Source organism: Rhinoraja longicauda, chromosome 33, assembly GCF_053455715.1.
Source record: "Rhinoraja longicauda isolate Sanriku21f chromosome 33, sRhiLon1.1, whole genome shotgun sequence".
In the NCBI taxonomy this organism is placed as follows: domain Eukaryota; kingdom Metazoa; phylum Chordata; class Chondrichthyes; order Rajiformes; family Arhynchobatidae; genus Rhinoraja; species Rhinoraja longicauda.
This window is the reverse complement of record NC_135985.1, coordinates 21,435,769-21,456,817: the sequence shown is the minus strand read 5'-3', so window position 1 is coordinate 21,456,817 and position 21,049 is coordinate 21,435,769. Positions and strand designations below refer to the sequence as shown.

Below are 21,049 nucleotides of genomic sequence, written 5' to 3'. Positions count from 1 at the left end.
AGTGCTAGGTCAAGCACAGTATGACCCACTGTATCACTTGGGGCCAGTGTGTTCACACATCCTCAGTGAGAAGACAAACTTGGAAAGGCACATTGAGAAAACTGCAGCTGCTTATAAACTCCTGAAATCTCAAGAGGGTGCAACTTTAATTTGTTGAAAATGTGAACTCCAAGTTTAAAGTCTTGTTTCTCCTTCCCCAGAAATTTACCCCGCCATTCCCACCTCTGACGCAAGAAGGTACATGCATTCTGCAAGATAAACGTACAATGTTTTACATTATTGCGAGATAATAACAGCAAAAAGTTAAGAGGATGAAAGAAACACGTTACTTAGAGGAATAATATTTTTTTTAATAAATTACTTTGAAGTAATTTTTAAATAACATGAACTGCACACCACTGCTGTCACTTTAGGTTCTTACCTATAAATGAGGTTTCACTAAATGCTGTTTGGCTCACTTCAGAGTTCTGCAAAACACAGTCCAGTGAACCTGATGCATCCACAAGTTGCAAATGGCCTGTCACTGAATTAGCCTGGAACACCCCATTCAATATCTGGAAAGGGACAATTTGAACAGGTTAACCATTGTTCATTCCCCACAGCTCAGTTGAGAATTATACAGATGGTGTGCAGAGTGAAAATAAAAATCTTTCTCATTTCTTATATCTACTCTCGCTTCATAGTGTTCATGAACAAGGGACAATATTCTCTCCCTCTCTAAATAGCATCTGATGCTGGTTACAGCAGATACCGAGTCCAACCTCGGCCCTTGATCTAACAAAAAAGCATGTTACCATTTTAAAATGTATGTGCGGTGATTACCGCTCATGGAACACAGATGTGCTCTAGAGACAAGCTAACCTTGTTTTAAAAGCGGCTACCAACTAATTTTATGGCAGAATCAAAATGATCTTTGGCTGTGCAACAAGAGTATTTCTTATTCACAAAATGCTGGAGTAACTCAGTGGGTCAGGCAGCATCTCAGGAGAGAAGGAATGGGTGATGTTTCGGGTAGAGACCCTTCTTCAGACTGATGTCAGGGGGGCGGGACAAAGGAAGGATATAGGTGGAGACAGGAAGATAGATGGAGAACTGGGAAGGGGGAGGGGAAGAGAGGGACAGAGGAACTATCTAAAGTTGGAGAAGTCAATGTTTATACCTTGGGCTGCAAGCTGCCCAGGCGAAATATGAGGTGCTGTTCCTCCAATTTCCGGTGGGCCTCACATAAGAGTATTTCTTATGTCACTGTAACACCAAACACTCTGAGTAGTGTATTTGAAGCAGATGGTTAAATGTGGGGGAGCGGCAGGATGTTGGGTTTTGCAAAGTGTTGGTGGGGCAAATAAGGTTGCAGAATTTTCGCAATCTCGTTTATCCTGTAGCAGCAGATTTCTCACTGTGGCAAGAACAGGTGTTTAGTTTAGAGATACAGCGCGGAAACAAACAGGCCCTTCGGCCCACCGAGTCCTCGCCTGCCAGTGATCCCCACGCACCAACACTATCCTCCACACACTAGGGAGAATAAAAAATTATACCAAGCCAATTTACCAACAAACCTGTACTTCTTTGGAGTGTGGGAGGAAACTGGACCTCCCGGAGCAAAACCCACGGGGTCACAGGGAGAACGTACAAACTCTGTACAGGCAGCACCCGTCGTCAGGATCAAACCCCGGTCTCTGGCGCTGTAAGGCAGCGTCTTTACCGCTGCGCCACTGTCCTGAGGCATGGCTTCAAGACTTGTAATTAAGGACCCGCTGCCCAATTGAGGATTATAAAATAGCATTATTATACCATCAAAAATATCACTTCTGATAGTCATTAGAGAAGTAGGAGTTTTCTGCTCCCTTCTAAGCTATCTTTTTCTGCAAGATTTATATTTCTTTCATTCTTCATATTATATAATGATACTGCATAGAAGATAAACATGCATTGGCTGCCCATCAATGCTCATGTTCACCGTCCACATGTTCAAACAATATGGTTTAGTTTATTGTCACGTGTACCCAGGTGCAGTGATAAGCTTTTGTTGCGTGCTAACCAGTCTGTGGAAAGACAATACATGATTACAATCGAGCCAGCCACGGTGATCTTGGGGTTCTTTGAGCAGGTAATAAGTAGAAAAGGCAAGGGAGAACCAATATTTGCTCATCATTTGGATTTTCAGAAGCCCAAGAAGAAGATTGCAAACAAGAGGTTGGTCAACAAGACGAGAACATACCGAGATAGGGAAAATATACTGATGTGGAATGAGAAATGGCTCTTGGATGGAAAGGAAAGGGCAAGAATAAATGGTTCTTTCTCATGTTAGCAGTGTCTAATTGGTGAAGTACAGGAGGGCTTGGTGATTTGGCTCCATCTTTTCACATTCCATAAACCAAATTTGGTCGAGGTGTCCAAATGCCTCACTTCCAAGTTTGCTGATGAGACAAAAATCAGATGGGTCTCTGAGCAGGGAAGGGAGCGTAATGAATCAAAAGGGGATAGAAGCAAGTTGAGTGAATGGACAAGAACAGGGCAAATGCAATATTGTGTGGAAAAATGTTATACTATTGACTTTCACAAGACAGAAAATTATAGTATTTCTAATATTAGATACCCCATCTCTCCTCCTCATCTGAAGGGTCTCGACCCAAAACGCCACCCATTCCTTCTCTCCAGAGATGCTGCCTGTCTGCTGAGTTATTTTTGTGTCTCCTCCTCACCTACCCAGTTCTCACCACAACCACCCCCCACACACACCTTTCCTTCTACTCCCCCTGTCCACGACACCCAGTTTCTTTAAACTCCTCCATCTGCAACAATCACCTCCTACTCCAGGTCCCCTATTTTCCTTTACCAACCCCCCTCTTTTTCCTTCCATCCACTATCCCTCTTCTGGTTCTACATTTCACTGTCGATCGTCCATCTTCATCAGATTCTCCATCTGCACCCATTGGTCTTCACTTGTCACCTCCCCCACCCGACATCTACCAATCCATCAAAAAATCCATATTGAATTGTACTTTACTGAAAAAATAATTTAAAAAAAGATAAGACACAAAATGCTGGAGTAACTCAGCGGGTCAGGCAGCATCTCTGGAGAGAAGGAATAGGTGACATTTCGGATCAAGACTTCTTCAGGCTGAGAGCGCCATCTCCCAATCAACCCCTTCTCACCTGTAGACACAAAATGCTGGAGTAACTCAGCGGGTCAGGCAGCATCTCGGGAGAGAAGGAATGGGTGACGTTTCGGGTCCCGAAACGTCACCCATTCCTTCTCTCCCGAGATGCTGCCTGACCCGCTGAGTTACTCCAGCATTTTGTGTCTACCTTCAATTTAAACCAGCATCTGCAGTTTTTTTCATACACCTTCTCACCTCTATCTACTTATTCCTTCCCAATTCTTGATTTCCCCCTCCCCCTTCCCCTTCTCTTTCTGCACCAGCTTTTCATCCCGATCCCACCATTCTGAAGACGACTCCTGACCCAAAACATCATCTGTTCATTTCCCTCCAGACACTGCCTGGCCCGCTGGTTTCCGCCAGCATTTTGTTTTTTTAGCTCAAGATTCCAGCACCTGCCGTCTCCTGTGCCTCTATTTATAAATGTTTACAGACTTAGTCATTTTCATGTTCAATGGGGAGCTTGGGTGCCCTTGTGCACATAAAGCCAACGTACAGGTGCCAAAGCATTTGAGAAGGTCAGCAAATGATATGCTGGCCTTTATTGTGAAAACATTTGAATAAAGGAGTAATGATAAGCAGCAATGATACAGACGATTTGTTGGCCTTTATTCGGAGAACTTTTGAATACAGGAGTATTACCTTACAGCAATTATAAAGGGGGCTTGGTAAGACTGCACCTGGAGTATTGTGTGCAGTTTGATCTTCTTATGTACGAGAGGATTTGGTGCTATTGAACCCGGTTGCATTCTTTCTATGAAGTGGTTTGCCTTTTAAGGAGAGATTGAAGTGTCTAGGATTGTATCCTCCAGTATTGAAAATGTGAGGGGAGTTCATTGAACTGAACAAATTTCCCTCAGGCCTCAACTGGCTGATGGCAGGGAGCATCTTTTCCCTGGCTGAGGAGTCCAGAACCTGACATCATTATATCAGAATAAGTAGGAGATCATTTAGGACTGAGATGATGAGAAAATTATTCACACAGATGATGCCGGATGTTTGGAATTTGCTACCTCACACGGTTTAGTTTAGAGATACAGCATGGAAACAGGCCCTTCAGCCCAGTGAGTCCATGCTGACCATCTACACTAGTTCTATCCTACACACTAGGAACAATTTACAGAAGCCAATTAATCTACAAACCTTAACATTTTTGGAGTGTTGGAAGAAACCGGAGCACCCGGGGGAAACCCACGTGGTCATAGAGAGAACGTGCAAACTCCGCTCAGACAGCAGCCGTAGTCAGGATCGAACCCGAGTCTCTGGCGCAGTGAGGCAGCAACTCTACCGCTATCACTGATGTCGTCCGGTTGTGGAGACTGTAGTTCATTCAAAACAAGGATTGATTTATTCTGGATAATAAGGGCAGTCTGGTTTCAAGGGATACGGCATTAGTGCAGGAAAATAGCACTGAGACAGAACATTAGAATCTGAGTGAAGGACCAGGTTCAAAGCAACACATGATCTAGTCATACTTCTATTTCTTACTTTCCTCTATTAAACATTTCTACAGGCTATTATTTCCGCTAGGATTACATTTTGTTTCTCCCTACGGAATTTGTTGCCAGTCCGCCAGCCATTACAAAGCTCTATCAAGACACGTGACAGCTTTGTACTCAATTCAATCACTGCACACTAAACAAGCACATGATTTGGATTACTGGTGAACCCAACTTTGTAACAAAGCCAGAGGAGTTCACTTCAGAGCCACCCTGTGACAAAAATAAGCTACTGCAAGTTTATATTTCAAGCAAGATTCTACCGAAAGATTTATATTTCTATTTCAACCAAGATTTCTACCAAATATACATATAGGTTTATGTTTCTATCAAGAGATATAAATATAGATTTATATTTCTACCAAGGTAAACACAAAATGCTGGAGTATCTCAGCAGGTCAGGCAGCATCTCAGGAGAGAAGGAATGGGTGACGTTCAGACTGAAGAAGGGTCTCGACCCAAAACGTCACCCATTCCTTCTCTCCTGAGATGCTGCCTGACCCGCCGAGTTAGTCCAGCATTTTGTGCCTACCTTCGATTTGAACCAGCATCTGCAGTTATTTTCCTACATATATTTCTACCAAGGTCACCAGTTTGAAGAAGGGTCTCGACCCAAAATGTCACCTATTCCTTTTCTCCAGAGATGCTGCCTGACCTGCTGAGTTACTCCAGCTTTTTGTGTCTATCTTCGGTTTAAACCAACATCTGCAGTTCCTTCCTATACATGAATTGAAGGGGTATTGTTGAGTAGACAAGGCAGTAGTTTCAGGGCATTTTGTCGAGGTGCAACATATTGCCCTGTTATGCCAATGATGGAGGCAATTAACATTTTTGGTGACAGATGAGATACCAGACAAGCATTGTGTTTAGCTTCTTTAGTACTGCTCTTTAAGACTTCTTCAGATGCCCCATAGAAAGCATTTGATCGGGATGCACCGCAGCCTAGTTTGGGATCAGCTCCATCCAAGACCGCAAGAAATTGCAGCGAATTGTGGATGCAGCCCAGACCATCACTCAAACCAACCTCCCTTCACTGACTCCATTTATACCTCACGCTACCTCAGCAAGGCCAGCAGCATAATCTAGGACGAGTCGCATCCTGGCCACTCCCTCTTCTCCTCACTCCCATCGGGCAAAAGGTATAGAAATGTGAAAACGTACACCTCCAGATTCAAGGACAGATTCTTCCCAGCTGCTTTCAGGCAGCTGCATCATCCTACAGCAGTCCTGAACTACTATCGACCTCATTGGTGACCCCCAGACTACCTTTGATAAGACTTTACTGGCTCTACCTTGCTCTAAATGTTATTCCCTTATCATGTATCTATACACTGTAGATGGCTTGATTGTAACCATGTATTTTTTCTGCTGACTGATTAGCACACAACAAAAGCTTTTCACTGTACCTCGGTACACATGACAATAAACTAAATTGAGCTGACTTCGAAAGTTTTGCAAACTATTAATGCAGATCATCAGAAATAGGCACAAGTAACATTAATATCAGTGAAAAATAAAAGTACCATTTGGGGTTGGAAATCTTCAGGTCCTAAAACATCAAACGACCAGGCAAGCTTACTATTAAGCTGCGAAGCGACCAAGTGTCTTATCTCATTATCTGGCAACAAAGAGGCCAAGTTGAGGGAGTTCCATGCTCGTTCTTCAGCCATGCATAACAGTTCCGCCAAAGATGGCGTCTGGCACGGAATATTCAGATGTGAGATCTGGAGAAACATGAAATAATTACCAGATTCTTCAAAACACTGTGCAAAAACGACAGAAGGAAAGGTAACGTGCCAACGGCACTGAGAGCGAGTGATGGAGCATCGCGAGCACAACAGTCGTTTGACAGCACTGGGTACTCGCTGGAGTTTAGAAGGATGAGGGGGAACTCATTGAAGCCTCCCGAATAGTGAAAGGCTTGGATAGAGTGGATGTGTAGGGGATGTTTCCACTAGTGGGAGAGTCTAAGTCCAGAGGTCACAGCCTCAGAAGTAAAGGACATTCCATTAGGAAGGAGATGAGGAGGAATTTCTTTAGTCAGTGGTGAAACTGTGGAATTCTTTGCCACAGAATGCTGTGGAGGCCGTCAATTGATATTTTTAAGGCGGAGAGTGTCAAGGGTTATGGGGAGAAGGCAGTTAGGACAAAGAGATAGAACATCCATCATAGAATGGAGTAGACTCGATGGTCTGAATGGCCTAATTCTGCGCCTATCACTTATGACATGTGTAAGAAAATAACTGCAGATGCTGGTACAAATCGACGGTATTTATTCACAAAATGCTGGAGTAACTCAGCAGGTCAGGCAGCATCTCAGGAGAGAAGGAATGGGTGACGTTTCGGGTTAGAGACCCTTCTTCAGACCTTATGAACAGTCGAGCCAAATCTAGCCCACTCGGTGCCTTGAACCTGAGCCACCACTCAATAAGGTCTGGAAATTAGACACGGATATTGCAAATATCAGAGACGCAGCGGGTCATTTGGTATTTGAAAGCTTAGAAAGCGAGAGTTTAGAAGGATCTGGGAGGATCCCTTAATCGTGGTCAGGAATGGAAATCTCAAACAGAACTTCCAAAAACAAGGCTTAGTAGATGCTAATAAATTATCTGCAGAAGGAAATCACCGATTAGTTCAATATCCTGAACAGGCTATGACCAGAATTTATTGTGTAGTAAACAGGAAAAATCCAGGAGGTGCAAATCATGGAATAAGCTACAGGGCGAGAGGTTTTAAGGACATTCTTGGAGAAGAGGAGAGGTGGAACACCTTCGGATCAAAACTCCAGAATATGTGTGAAAGTATAACAGACAGGTTCAGGCAGGTGAAGGAGTAGGGCAGAATCAAAGAAGGCGAGAGCAGTCTATGGGGAAATAGTACGGGAACTGATTAAACAAGGGCATGAGGAGATTGATGGAGGCAGGCTCAATTTTTCCGGGTATTTCAATATCTCAATTTAAAATTGTCATCGAAGGTAGACACAAAGTGCTGGAGTAACCCAGCGGGTCAGGCAGCGTCTCTGGAGAGAGGGAGTGGGTGGCGTTTCGGGCCGAGACCCTTGAATCAATGATCCAGAGATATAAATTACGTGCAAACAGATGGAAGTTATTCTTGGCGTGATCTTCGGCATACTGTAGACATTGTGGGCCCCAAGGGTTTGTTTCTGTGCTGCATTGTCCCAAGTTCTAAGACGTTACATACTCAGTGTACAGCAACCTGACAAAACAGTGCAGAAATACCTCCATAACTGGACACTTATGCGTCTCCGCTAGAATCTCCTGGTATATGTCCCTTGTTAGTTGAGGTGAATTCCACTTGGTATAGTCCAGAATACAGTTAAAAAATGTCCCAATGATGCCGGTGTTGGTTTCACACTTTAGCATGAGCTGCTGTGAAGTAAAGCAAGGGCAAAACCTGCAATATAGAACAAAACAACACAAAGTGACTGTGTACACCAATGCATGGTAACAGATTTATTCTAATTTCTGCCTCTAATTAACATGCTTTTATCCACCATAATGGATAATGGTGAAGCAAAGAAAGATCTTATTGTTTTTGCAAAAGTACAAAAGTTAAATATAACAATGAAGTGATCTGGTTTATACAAAACTAATCTTTGTGAGAAGCACGGATTTACAAGATTTGGAAAGGAGGAGAGAAACGTTAATTAGACAGCTAAGTAAAGATGCTGGTTATGAACAAGATGCTGCCTGTCATGCTGAGAGTTTCCACCATTTTCTGTTTGTGTTTTTAAATATTGGTACATATCCTAAGCCAGAATGGATTAATTCTGCTCCACTAGTCATGCAACTACTTGGATTTATTCACAGGGCTAGTGGGGGAACAAAGAATACATTCTGTTATTGGATATGCACCAAAATTAGAGATAAAAACAAAATGCTGGAAACACGTCAGCATTTCAGGCAACATTTGTGGAGCAAGAAACTGAATGGAAGTTTCAGGTTTCAGACTCTTCGTCAGAAGAGCGGAGAAAATAAATTTGGCATGAAGTTGCAGGGGCAAATGGGGAAGGATGGATGGGATAAAGGGAATATTTCCAACAGGGTAAGGCCAAAGCTGTATTGGGGATATGCTATAAACAATCTCATCAGACAATCAGGCCAGTTAGAGAGAGAATATTGTCCCTTGTTCATGAAAACAGTGAAGTGAGAGTAGATAGGTTTGAGAACACTGAAGAAAGAATGTGAAAGCAGCAGAATACACAGGTGCCAAACTGGCAGCTGTCACAGCAGTGACTCAAACTATCTTACAATTTGAAAAATGAATAAAAAGTCTCAACCTCCAGTGCAACCAATATACTTCAATTTTATTCCAAGTACATTAGGTCTGAGCTACAGGGAGTGGTTGAGCAGGCTTGGACTTCCTCGGAGTGCAGGAAGATGAAAGGTGATCTTATAGGGGTACATAAAATCATGAGAGGATTAGATCAGGTAGATGCAGAGTTTCTTGCTCGGAGTTGGGGAATCAAGGACCAGAGGATGTCGGTTTAAGGTGAAAGGGGAAAGATTTAACCTGAGGGGTAACATTTTCACACTAAGGGTGGTGGGTGAATGGAATGAACTGCCGGAAGTAGTTGTTGAGGCAGTGACTCTTGCAATGTTTAAGAAACAATTAGGCAAGTACATGGATACAGGTTTAGAGGGATATGGGTCAAATGCAGGCAGGTGGGACTAGTGTAGTTGGGACATGATGGTCGGTGTGGGCAAGTTGGTTCAAAGGGCTTGTTTCCACATTGTATGACTCTGTGACTGTACATTCTCCGCAGTCAAATCCAACAGTCAAAAGACAATAGGGTTAAAATCAGAACTTAAGGAACAAAATTATAGGAAGTAAATTCATGCATTGGAAATATAATAAATTGTGGTGGAAAGAGCCTAATTTGCACAATTTATCTGTGTATCTATTTAGTTATGTATTTATATATCAATTTATCTGTGTATCTATTTAGTTATGTATTTATATATCAATTTACCTGTGTATCTATTTAGTTATGTATTTATATATCAATTTATCTAAATATTTAGTTATGTATTTATATATCAATTTATCTATACAATTTTGCAATTTATCTATATCTTAATCGACAATTTATCTATACGCATGCACTCACAGATGGACGAGGCTTATTTGTTCAATTCAACAATAACTTGTTCCAGGTTTTACCTTTGTACAAATGTATCTATAACGTGCACTAGCCACAAGTAACTGGGCAGATCCAGGTTATACTTGAACAGCAAGTGGATATATATGTTGCAGCTGGGAGAGAACGGATGATATTCTGTACTCAGCCGAGAAAATCCAGTGATTTGCAAGGTGCTGCTGAGACAGCAGCAAAGCATGATTTGTGGGAGATGATCCGAGACCTTCACATGCACGTGGGCGTCAAAGACCTGAGAAAAGAATCCACTTGTAACAAAAACACTGTTGTTGGCAAAAGTATAAACACGTCACTGACAATTAGTGAACAAAGCAGAACACTGCAGGTATGGAGCTTTAAAAGATTCGTGTCAGCCCTTCTGATCAAGTTCTGCTCATTAAGGGAGCATAGATGGTAGAAAGCCTAGTTTAAGCTGAAATGTTTAAATACTCCTCACTGCGCTTTCATATCTTGTAACTGGACTGGATTGTAATGCAGGTCTTGTAATGACCTGCACTGTCATGGTGTTTCGTTATCCACTATCAACACCAAACAACATCCCGGTTCAGAATGTAGGAAGGAACTGTAGATGCTGGTTTAAAATAACATACTACGGAACTCATTCACAAAATGCTGGAGTAACTCAGCAGGTCAGGCAGCATCTTCAGAAGGGTCTCAATCCGAAACGTCGCCCATTCCTTCTCTCCTGAGATGCTGCCTGACCTGCTGAGTTACTCCAGCATTTTGTGAATAAATACCTTCGATTTGTACCAGCATCTGCAGTTATTTTCTTACACTACGGAAATCATGTTCTGAGCAAACAATAAATGAGAATATTTGCTGGACCCTAGGAAGTCTGAAGAATGATCCCAACCCAAAATGCTGGGTTGTCGATGTTCTCCAGAGAAGCTGCTTGGCCCGGTGAGTTACTTCAGCACTTTGTGATTTTTCTTCCTAAGACGTCCTGTTGAACTTCAAGCAGTAAATCATCTTTCAGCAATTTGCACATTAAATTATCACATTTACACACAGTTGTTTTATAATTCCACTTATACACATAAAGCTATACTAACAAACTGGACGGTTTACACAAAATGCTGGAGTAACTTAGCGGGCCAGGCATCATCAGTCTGAGGGGTCCCCAACCCAAAACATCATTGTCCATTTTCACCAGAGATGATGCTCGACCTGCTGAGTTCCTCCAGTGTGCATGTTGTGTCTATCTTTGGTAGAAACCAGCGCCTGCCCATTCCTTTAATCCAAAAGGTTCAGTATTATCAGAAATAAAAGTCTAATCATTCTTTGACCTAATTGGAGAGATATTGGACAATCAGCAGATACAATTAAACTGCCTTTGGTGCAGAACATCTCAATAATCTTTCTAGATGAAACAGGAGTCCATTATAAAACACAAGGAAACTGTAGAAATGAAAGTGAAGTCCATTTTGTTACCTCCACTTGTGCTCCAGGACGTAAACCTCGTCCATAATTCACCAACTGCTGGTAGGCGACACAAAGACCAAATCTGCCATCCAGTTCATAAAGGCCTGCTCTACAATTCAATACTTTACTTATCACACCCTGAAATTAAAAAGAAATACGCAATTAATTGACCAGCCGACAGTTCACAAACAACCTTTCAAGTCATGCCAAGATGGTTGCAGTGGCATAGCTGGTAGAGCTGCTGCCTCACAGCGAATGAGGCCTTGGGGCGGACACGGTGGCGCAACGGTAGTTGCTACCTTACAGCGAATGCAGCGTCGGAGACTCAGGTTCGATCCTGACTACGGGCGCCGTCTGTACGGAGTTTGTACGTTCTCCCCATGACCTGCGTGGGTTTTCTCCGAGATCTTCAGTTTCCTCCCACACTCCAAAGACGTACAGGTATGTAGGTTAATTGACTGGGTAAATGTAAAAATTGTCCCTAGTGTGTGTAGGATAGTGTTAATGTGCAGGGATCACTGGGCGGCGCAGACTAGGTGGGCCGAAGGGCCTGTTTCCGCGCTGTATCTCTAAATCTAAAAAAAAAAAAGTCTAAAAAATCAAATCCTGATCTTGGGTGCTGTCTGTGTGGAGTTTGCACATTCTCAAACTCAGGGATACAAGGATATATCCTTGTATTCCTGTTGTTCGCACATCTTCCCCAGACAACAATGGGCCATTATGGACTATACCCTTCCTGTGGTCATCTGTTGCCGGCCCTGTTTTGTTCTGGCCTTCTCTAACTTTCAGTCTGAAGAAGGCTCTGACTCAAATCTTCACCTATTCCTTTTCTCCAGAGACACTGCCTGACCTACTGAGTTACTCCAGCAATTTGCCTCTATCTATGTCAAATAATAAATTATCTTGCAAAAAAGACTGGGTTTTTATCCGATTTTTCACCTCTCCCAGGAGATCACTCAGTTCTTTTGGGTGGGCGGTTGGAGCGGTTAAGGGGGAGTATGAGTGCCCGGGCAGTTTATTGTTCTGGGTGTCGGATGTGGGGAATCTGGGAGTCTGATAGTGTTCCAGACATCCACATCTCCTAAGGGACCATATTAGGAACCTGGAGCGGCAGATTGATGACCTCCGTCTGGTCAGGGAGAGCGAGGAGGTTATAGAGAGGAGTTATAGAGAGGTGGTCACTCCAAGACCACGGGAGGTAGACAAGTGGGTCACGGTTAGGGGGGGCAAGGGGCAGAGGCAGGGACTAGAGAGTACCCCAGTGGATGTACCCCTTGGCAATAAATACTCCTGTTTAGGTACTGTTGGGGAGTACAGCCTACCTGGGGGCAGCGACGGCGCCCGGGCCTCTGGCACGGAGTCCGGCCCTGTTGCTCAGAAGGGTAGGGAAAGGAAGAAGAGAGCGATAGTGATAGGGGACTCTATAGTGAGGGGGTCAGATAGGCGATTCTGTAGACGCAGTCGGGAGACCCGGATGGATGTATCTGAACGTGTCCAAGATATCCTGAAAGGGAGGGAAAGGAGCCAGAGGTCGTGGTACATATAGGTACCAACAATATAAGTAGGATAAGGGAAGAGGTCCTGAAAGGAGAATTTAGGGGGCTAGGAAGAGAGTTAAAAAAAAGGACTTCCAAAGTGATAATCTCAGGCTTACTGCCTGTGCCACGCGATAGTGAGAATAGGAATGGAGCGAGGTGGAGGATAAATACGTGGCTGAGGGACTGGTGCAGGGAGCAGCGATTCAAGTTTCTGGATCATTGGGACCTCTTCTGGGGGAAGTATGACCTGTACAAAAATGACGGGTTGCATCTGAACCTGAGGGGAACCAATATCCTGGCGGGGAGATTTGCTAAGGTAATTGCGGAGACTTTAAACTAGTACGGGGGATATACAATAAATATAAGCGGCAGGGAGTAAATGAGGTTCTTGAGGAATATAAAGAAAGTAAAAGGAATCTTAAGAAGGAAATTAGAAAAACAAAAAAAAGTTATGAGGTTGCTTTGGCAAGTAAAGTAAAAGTAAACCCCAAGGGGTTCTACAGATATGTCAATAGTAAAAGGATAGCGAGGGATAAAATTGGTCCATTAGAGAGTCAGAGTGGACAGCTATGTGCTGAGCCAGAAGAAATGGGGGAGATATTAAACAATTTCTTTTCTTCGGTATTCACCGAGGAGAAGGATATTGAATTATGTGAGGTAAGCGAAACAAGTAGAGTAGTGATGGAAATTATGAGGATTAAAGAAGAGGAGGTACAGACACTTTTGAAAAATATAAAAGTGGATAAGTCTCCAGGTCCTGATAGGATATTCCCTAGGACATTGAGGGAAGTTAGTGCAGAAATAGCAGGGGCTATGACGGAAATATTTCAAACGTCATTAGAAACGGGGATGGTGCCGGAAGATTGGCGCATTGCGCATGTTGTGCCTTTGTTTAAAAAAGGTTCTAAAAGTAAACCTAGCAATTATAGACCTGTTAGTTTGACGTCTGTGGTGGGAAAATTAATGGAAAAGATACTTAGGGACAATATATATAATCACATGGATAAACAAGGCCTGATTAGAAACAGTCAACATGGATTTGTGCCTGGAAGGTCATGTTTGACTAATCTTCTTGAATTTTTTGAAGAGGTTACCAGGGAAATTGATAAGGGCAAGGCTGTGGATGTTGTCTATATGGACTTTAGTAAGGCATTTGACAAGGTTCCACATGGAAGGTTGATTAAGAAGGTTAAATCGTTGGGTATTAATAGTGAGGTTGCAAGATGGATTCAACAATGGCTGAATGGGAGATACCAGAGGGTAATGGTTGACAACTGTATGTCAGGTTGGAGGCCAGTGTCTAGTGGAGTACCCCAAGGATCTGTGTTGGGTCCACTGTTGTTTGTCATTTACATTAATGATCTGGATGATGGTGTGGCAAATTGGATTAGTAAGTATGCAGATGATACTAAGATAGGTGGTGTAGTTAATAATGAAGTAGATTTTCAAAGTCTACAGAGAGACTTGGGCCTTTTGGAAGGGTGGGCTGAAAGATGGCAGATGGAGTTTAATGCTGATAAGTGTGAGGTGCTGCATTTTGGTAGGACAAATCAAAATAGGACGTACAGGGTAAATGGTAGGGAATTGAGGAATGCAGTGGAACAGAGGGATCTGGGAATAACTGTGCATTGTTCCCTGAAGGTGGAATCTCATGTGGATAGGGTGGTGAAGAAGGCGTTTGGTATGCTTGCCTTTATAAATCAGAGCATCGAATATAGAAGTTGGGATGTAATGTTAAAATTGTACAGGGCATTGGTGAGGCCGAATCTGGAGTATGGTGTGCAGTTCTGGTCGCCAAATTATAGGAAGGATGTCGACAAAATGGAGAGGGTACAGAGGAGATTTACTAGAATGTTGCCTGGGTTTCAGCACTTAAGCTACAGAGAGAGGTTGAACAGGTTGGGTCTTTATTCTTTGGAGCGTAGAAGGTTGAGGGGGGACTTGATAGAGGTTTTTTAAATTTTAAGAGGGACGGACAGAGTTGACGTGGGTAGGCTTTTCCCTTTGAGAGTGGGGAAGATTCCAACAAGGGGACATAACTTCAGAGTTAAGGGACAAAAGTTTAGGGGTAACATGAGGGGTAACTTCTTTACTCAGAGGGTGGTGGCTGTGTGGAATGAGCTTCCGGTGGAAGTGGTGGAGGCAGGCTCGATTTTATTATTTAAGAGTAAATTGGATAGGTATATGGATGGGAGGGGATTGGAGGGTTATGGTCTGAGAGCAGGTAGATGAGACTAGGTCAGAGAAAGTGGTCGGCGTGGACTGGTAGGGCCGAACGGGCCTGTTTCCGTGCTGTAATTGTTATATGGTTATATGGTTATATGGAATATAATTCCCTCTGTTTAAGTTATTTTGGACCCTGTTGATTGAATGTTGTATGGAGCTTAACATAAGAATCTGACACATCAAGCATGTACATTTAAGGCACCCTCAGTCATATTGTACGAAGTTGGACTTCTGTCCAGTATCTTACATTAGATTGGCAAGGTCAGAAATTGGGTGGAAGATATGGATCGTGGTTCAGCACATCTTGTATTAGAAAGGAAAGCTGGTTATTTTTTCATTCCAGAGAGCTATCCAGAAATCTCTATTATGAAGTGCCCTCATAAGAACACCAGACAACAGCAGCAATGATCACCCGTGATGTTTCAATGGTTCAACAACCTGCCAGCTTTCTAACAAACCTCACACTAGTTGAGTTTGAGTTTAATTTATTGTCACCTGTACAGAGGTCCAGTGAAAAGCTTTTGTTACGTGCAGGCGGTCAGTGGAAAGACAATACATATTACAATCGAGCCATCGAGTGTATAGATATATGATAAAGGGAATTACGTGAATATAATGGATAACCACTTGGAGAAGACCCCCTGAGTATGTCACAATCAGACGAAAGGGAGAAAGGGATAAAACAGAAAGATCAGGACAGTTTCTTCTGAAAACATTTTCTCACTCAACTCAACTTTAAAATCTCACCCTATGACTGGTGAACCGTTGCCCCATCTAAGCTAGTCCCCTTTCCCCCCTTTTGTCTTGTATACATCTGAACTCATTCCATTCATGTACCAGACCGAACTGAACCCGCATCAACAACTTTGGCAGCTCGTTCCATGAAAAAGTTACCCTTCAGGTTCCCATTAAATCTTTCCCCACTCACAAATGTGTGCCCTTCTTCAAAGTCAAACCGTACAAGAGATCATGGGGAAGGAAACTTCAACATGACCCAGAAAGATTTACCTTCAAACCTTTGTAAATGTAATATTATCCCCACACCTAGAATACTCACATGATACGATGTTATTTTAGACTCTTTGCTCTCAAGAACCTCTTCCATGGAGCTTTGAGGTGACTGGCTTATTGACAGTCTCTTCGGAAAAGATTCTTCATTGGGAGCAGGTGGCACCAGACTTGTATTTGTAGCTTGCATAAATTCTGCCAATGTTTGTTCTTTCACAATGCCCTCATTATAATTATAGAAGTCAGAGGAGGACGACACTACAAACACCTTATAATTGGTGCCTTGGAGGCTGGAAATGAAGACTTTTGTGATAATATATTGCTTTGAAACTTCTAAGCATTGATGCCACATAAGTTTGTCAGGAACCTAAAAGAGAAAAATTGGAAAATTCAGGTTGAAGACCTCCATTTCTCATTTTGATAAAATTTATAACATATATTAAATAATTTCCCTCCTTTACACATCAAATTAATTTGAACAAAATAAAGAACAATCACTATTGGTTCTTAGGTGCAATCATGAGAATATTTTCTGCAAGGAAGGATGATGGCTACATTTGCCAGTAAATCTGGTGCAGGTTTGAAAAGTTATGGCTGTAAAATAGCTAAATAATTCTAGCACTAGGGGGTGTTGTTAGACACATAAGACACATGATGCTGAGGAACAGCACAAAAGACCCTCAGGCAGCCAGAGGGCTCTGGCTAACACAATGAAAAGTATTCAATTAACCCCAATGAAACTAGAATTCTCAAATGGAGTCAGTAATTACCAAAGATACTAGAGGAACAAGATGGACCACTCCGTTGAAACTGTCTCTACAGAAGTGTAGTACGCAAAGGAGCCATTTTAGTTGGCAAAACCCGCCGTTCGTTATGCCTCTCGCAGTGCAATCAGTGTTTTGGGGGAGCAGTATGTATGAAGATACCATTAAAATGCAGAATATATCATCTATCAATTCACATTTTTGTTATTTTTCTTTTTAAATGTTTCTGCAAGGTTCTGCCTCGTAAAATGGCGTCATTTACATACTACGGTTTTTAGGGTCGAGTGGTCTATCTGGTTCCTCTAGTATCTTTGGTAATTACTCGGTTTCACAGAGGACGTTCTTGAATTATTGCTAGCTGATGAGATCAAATCACAAGCGTGCTGTGCTGTGCTGGAAAGATACGCAAAATTTGATTATCCAAGTTAATTTTGGACTATTATAGGCAAAGTGGTATACTCCATTAGTAGTGAAGTCAAAATTAATTTAATTATCTTAGCTCATTCTCCTGAACCGATATAATGGGATTGCAATCCAGCTAAGAGAACTTCTTTAAAAGATTACATATAATTTCAACATCATTCATTTTTAAAGCTTTAACTTATTTAGTCAGATTGAAATAATGTCCTCATTAAAAATTTCACGCAAGCACAACAACTTAAAATAAGAATGTTACTTGAACAATGTTACTTCCATCCTACAGATTGATCACAGAGTGGAATGGGTGAATCTAAACGCTCTCTTAACTTTACTACTTTTTTTGCTTTGGGCCAATGCATTGATCCATGACTGGCGTAAGTCTAAAAGGTCAGAACATACATACCACAACAAACACACAAGCAAAGTAACATTTATTTTTATCAGGGGAATAGATAGGATGAATGCACCTGGGTAGGGGAATCAAGCCCAGAGTTTAACGTGAGAGGGGGAAGATTTAATAGAAAACTGTGGGGAAATGTCTTTACTCAGAGGGTGGTGGATATATGGAATGTGCTGCCATAGGAGGCTGCACAGTGGCGCAGTGGTAGAGTTGCTGCTTGCAGCACCAGAGACCCGCATTCAATCCAGACTGTGGGAGCTGTCTGTATGGAGTTTGTACGTTGTCTCCGTGAGCTGCATGAGTTTTCTCCGGGTACTCCGGTTTCATCCCATACTCCAAAGATGCACAGGTTTGTAGGCTAATTGACTTGGTGAAATTGTAAATTGTCCCTCGTGTGTGGAAGATAGCATTTGAGTGCGGGCATTGCTGGTCGACGTGAACTCGGTGGGCTGATGGGCCTGTTTCAACGCTGTATATCTAAACTAAACAAAAGATAGTTGAGGCAGGTACCATAACACCATTTAAAACAAGACACTTGGACAGGTACATAAATCGGAAAGATTTAGAGGGATAAGTGCCAAACGCAGGCAAATAAGACTAACCTAGATGAGACATCTTTGTTAACATGGACAAGTTGGGGCAAAGGGCCTGTTTCCATGCTGAGTGACTAATTCATCACCAGTTTAGTGAGTCTTTTTCATTTTCATAGGATAATGTTTTCGTAGTGCATTGTAATTTAATGCATTGTAATTTCCCACTGTTTGCCGAGCTCACCTGTTCATTATTTACCCAAGGACACCTTGCCATATCAGAGACAAAAGAGCAATAGTACAGCCAACCCATTGAACCTGCTCTGTCATTCAATGGTGGTTTATCTCCCTCAATGCCACAACACTGCACTCTCCCCATGATGCCTTTGGCATGTAGAAATGTATCCAACTCCTGGTATTTTTTCAGCAACTTGGTCTATAATATCCTCTGTGGAACACTCGCTTCAGATTTATCATCCTCAATAAAGAAATTCCTCCTCACTTCAGCTATACGTTTGTTTCTTGCCCTGCATCCGAGATTGTGACCCATCATGATCGACTCCACAGACACGGGAAACATCCTCCCCATATCCAAGTCTGTTCGGCATGTCAGAATTTTACAACGTTCAATTAGATTCCGCTCATGTTCTTTTAAACTCTAGTTGATCTTTTGTCTTCACACCGGAGACCTTGTTATCTCACCCCTTGTTATATTTGCTCTATGGGAAGCTTATCCTTTAAGGTAAGAGATAACACAATACTTCAGTTAGGGAGAACAAGTTAACTCAGTACACCACTGCCCTACATAACTGTAGCAAAACATCTTTGTTCTTGCACTCAAATTCTCATGCACATGACCATAATCTAAACTGAAATCAATTCCCAGTGTAATGCCATTTCAACAATACTCTCCTTTTTGAAGGTGAATAACTTCACATTTCTTCACTTATCTTTACTTGCCATGTTTTTTGCCCACTTGCTCAGTCTCAGTTGCCTTGAAGCCTCTGCATCCTCTGCAATTGACAATCCCATGTGCTTTATTATTGTCGTAAAACTTCAAAATACAATATTTTGTTCCCTCATCCAAATTATTAAACTACACTCAAGAGCCGAGGCTCAAGCAAACTGCTAGTTACCACCTGCCACCCAAAAGGACATCCATTTCTTCAACGGTTTCCTGTCTGTCAACCAAATTTTAATCCATGCCATCACAATAAGCCCACTACTAATGCTCTTCAATTTTACTTAATTGGAGTTTCATTTGTTAGTGAAAGGCCTGGATAGAGTGGTGGAGAGAATGTGTTCACTAGTGGGAGACTCTAGGACCAGAGGCCATAGCCTCAGAAAAAAAGGACGTACCTTTAGAAAGGAGATAAGTAATTTCTTTAGTCAGAGGGTGGTGGAATTGATTGCCACAGAAGGCTGTAGAGACCAAGTCAATGGATGTTCTTAAGGCGGAGATTGATAGATTCTTGATCAGTACGGGTGTCAGGGGTTGCAGGGAGAAGGCAGGAGAATGGGCTTGAGCGGGAAAAATAGATCAGCCATGATTGAATGGCAGAGTAGACTTGATGAGCCAAAAGGCCTAAATCTGCTCCTATAAATTATGAACACTGACCTTTCAAAGGCTTTCGGAAAATCTAAATATATCACATACACCAGTTTTTTAAAATCTATTTCTACAAGTTACATCCTTGAAAAGTTCCAGTCAAATTTGATTTCCCTTCCAGATATCCATACTTAATTTGTCTAATTGTGCTGATTTTTTTAAATGTTGCGTTATTTCTTCTATTCTAATAAGCTCCAGCATTTTCCCCACTTTCATGTTCTTGTTCTATGTCTGTATAAAACTTGAGAGTCTTCAAGGTACAACAAAAGTCTTTATTACATTAACTCAATGCTGGCAGCAAGACAATTAAAATGGCTGCAACCACACGATCTGACTGGACACTCCACACAGTGTACAGCCAAGATAACTATGTACAAAACATCTCCCTTTGTCCTGTGCAGCGCCACCTGCTGCACGGGAGGAGCCACGGGTCCACAGACCGTCAGTAAATGATGCGGTAATCATATCCCATCATGATCAGGGCCCAACGTTGTAGACGCTGCAACGTCATGACAGGCAAACTTTTCTCCGGACTGAAAATAGTCAGCAGCGGCTTGTGGTCGGTGATGAGCAGGAAATGTCGCCCACTCAAATATTGGTGGAACTTCCGGACACCAAACACGATCGCCAGTGCTTCTTTCTCCACTTGACTGTAGTTTATCTCGGCAGTCATCAGCGTTTTGGATGCAAATGCGATTGGTTCTTTCTTGCCGTTCGGCGCCGTTTGTGAGATTACAGCTCCAAGACCATACGGCGATGCATCGGCGGCCAGCGAGTTCAGCTTCAATCGGTCAAAGTAGGCCAAACGCGTCTTCTGGGCGAGCATCTCCTTCAACCTGGTGAATGCATGGTCACACTCTTTGGACCAGTGCCATTCGACATCCTGTTTTTGCAGGTTGTTCAATGGTGAGCACAAAGTGGAAAGTGCCGGTATGAACTTGCCATAGTAGTTCACCTTGCCAATGAAGCTTTCAAGCTGTTTCACATTTTCGGGCGTCGGCAATTTCACAATGGCACCCACTTTCTTCCGATGGCTTCAGACCACTTGCCGAGATCACATGTCCGAGATATGTGACCTGTTTTCGGAAGAATGCGCACTTGTCCATGCGCGACTTCATGCCGTAGTTCAGTGCCGTGAGGACCTGTTTTAGGTTCTGCAGGTGTTCTTCCTCTGTCCGGCCGGTGACAATTACGTCATCCAGGTAGGCGGCTACATACGGAATCCCGGCAACCAGATTGTCGACCAGTTTCTGGAAGATGGCCGGCGCCGGTCCAAATGACAACCGGTTGTAT

At 42.7% G+C, this 21,049-nt stretch overlaps 1 protein-coding gene across 1 annotated transcript in view; it reads right to left on the bottom strand.

The window, feature by feature from the left end:
* The window catches only part of ctc1 (CTS telomere maintenance complex component 1), an 80,570-nt gene that overhangs the window by 48,154 nt on the left and 11,367 nt on the right, over nucleotides 1–21,049 (bottom strand). The window contains exons 6-11 of the mRNA XM_078427342.1: nucleotides 16,083–16,400; nucleotides 11,271–11,399; nucleotides 9,845–10,071; nucleotides 7,900–8,074; nucleotides 6,184–6,384; nucleotides 422–554 (exon numbers count right to left, since the gene is read on the bottom strand). Coding sequence (XP_078283468.1) covers nucleotides 422–554; nucleotides 6,184–6,384; nucleotides 7,900–8,074; nucleotides 9,845–10,071; nucleotides 11,271–11,399; nucleotides 16,083–16,400 — 1,183 coding nt within the window. The remainder of the gene's footprint in view (nucleotides 1–421; nucleotides 555–6,183; nucleotides 6,385–7,899; nucleotides 8,075–9,844; nucleotides 10,072–11,270; nucleotides 11,400–16,082; nucleotides 16,401–21,049) is intronic.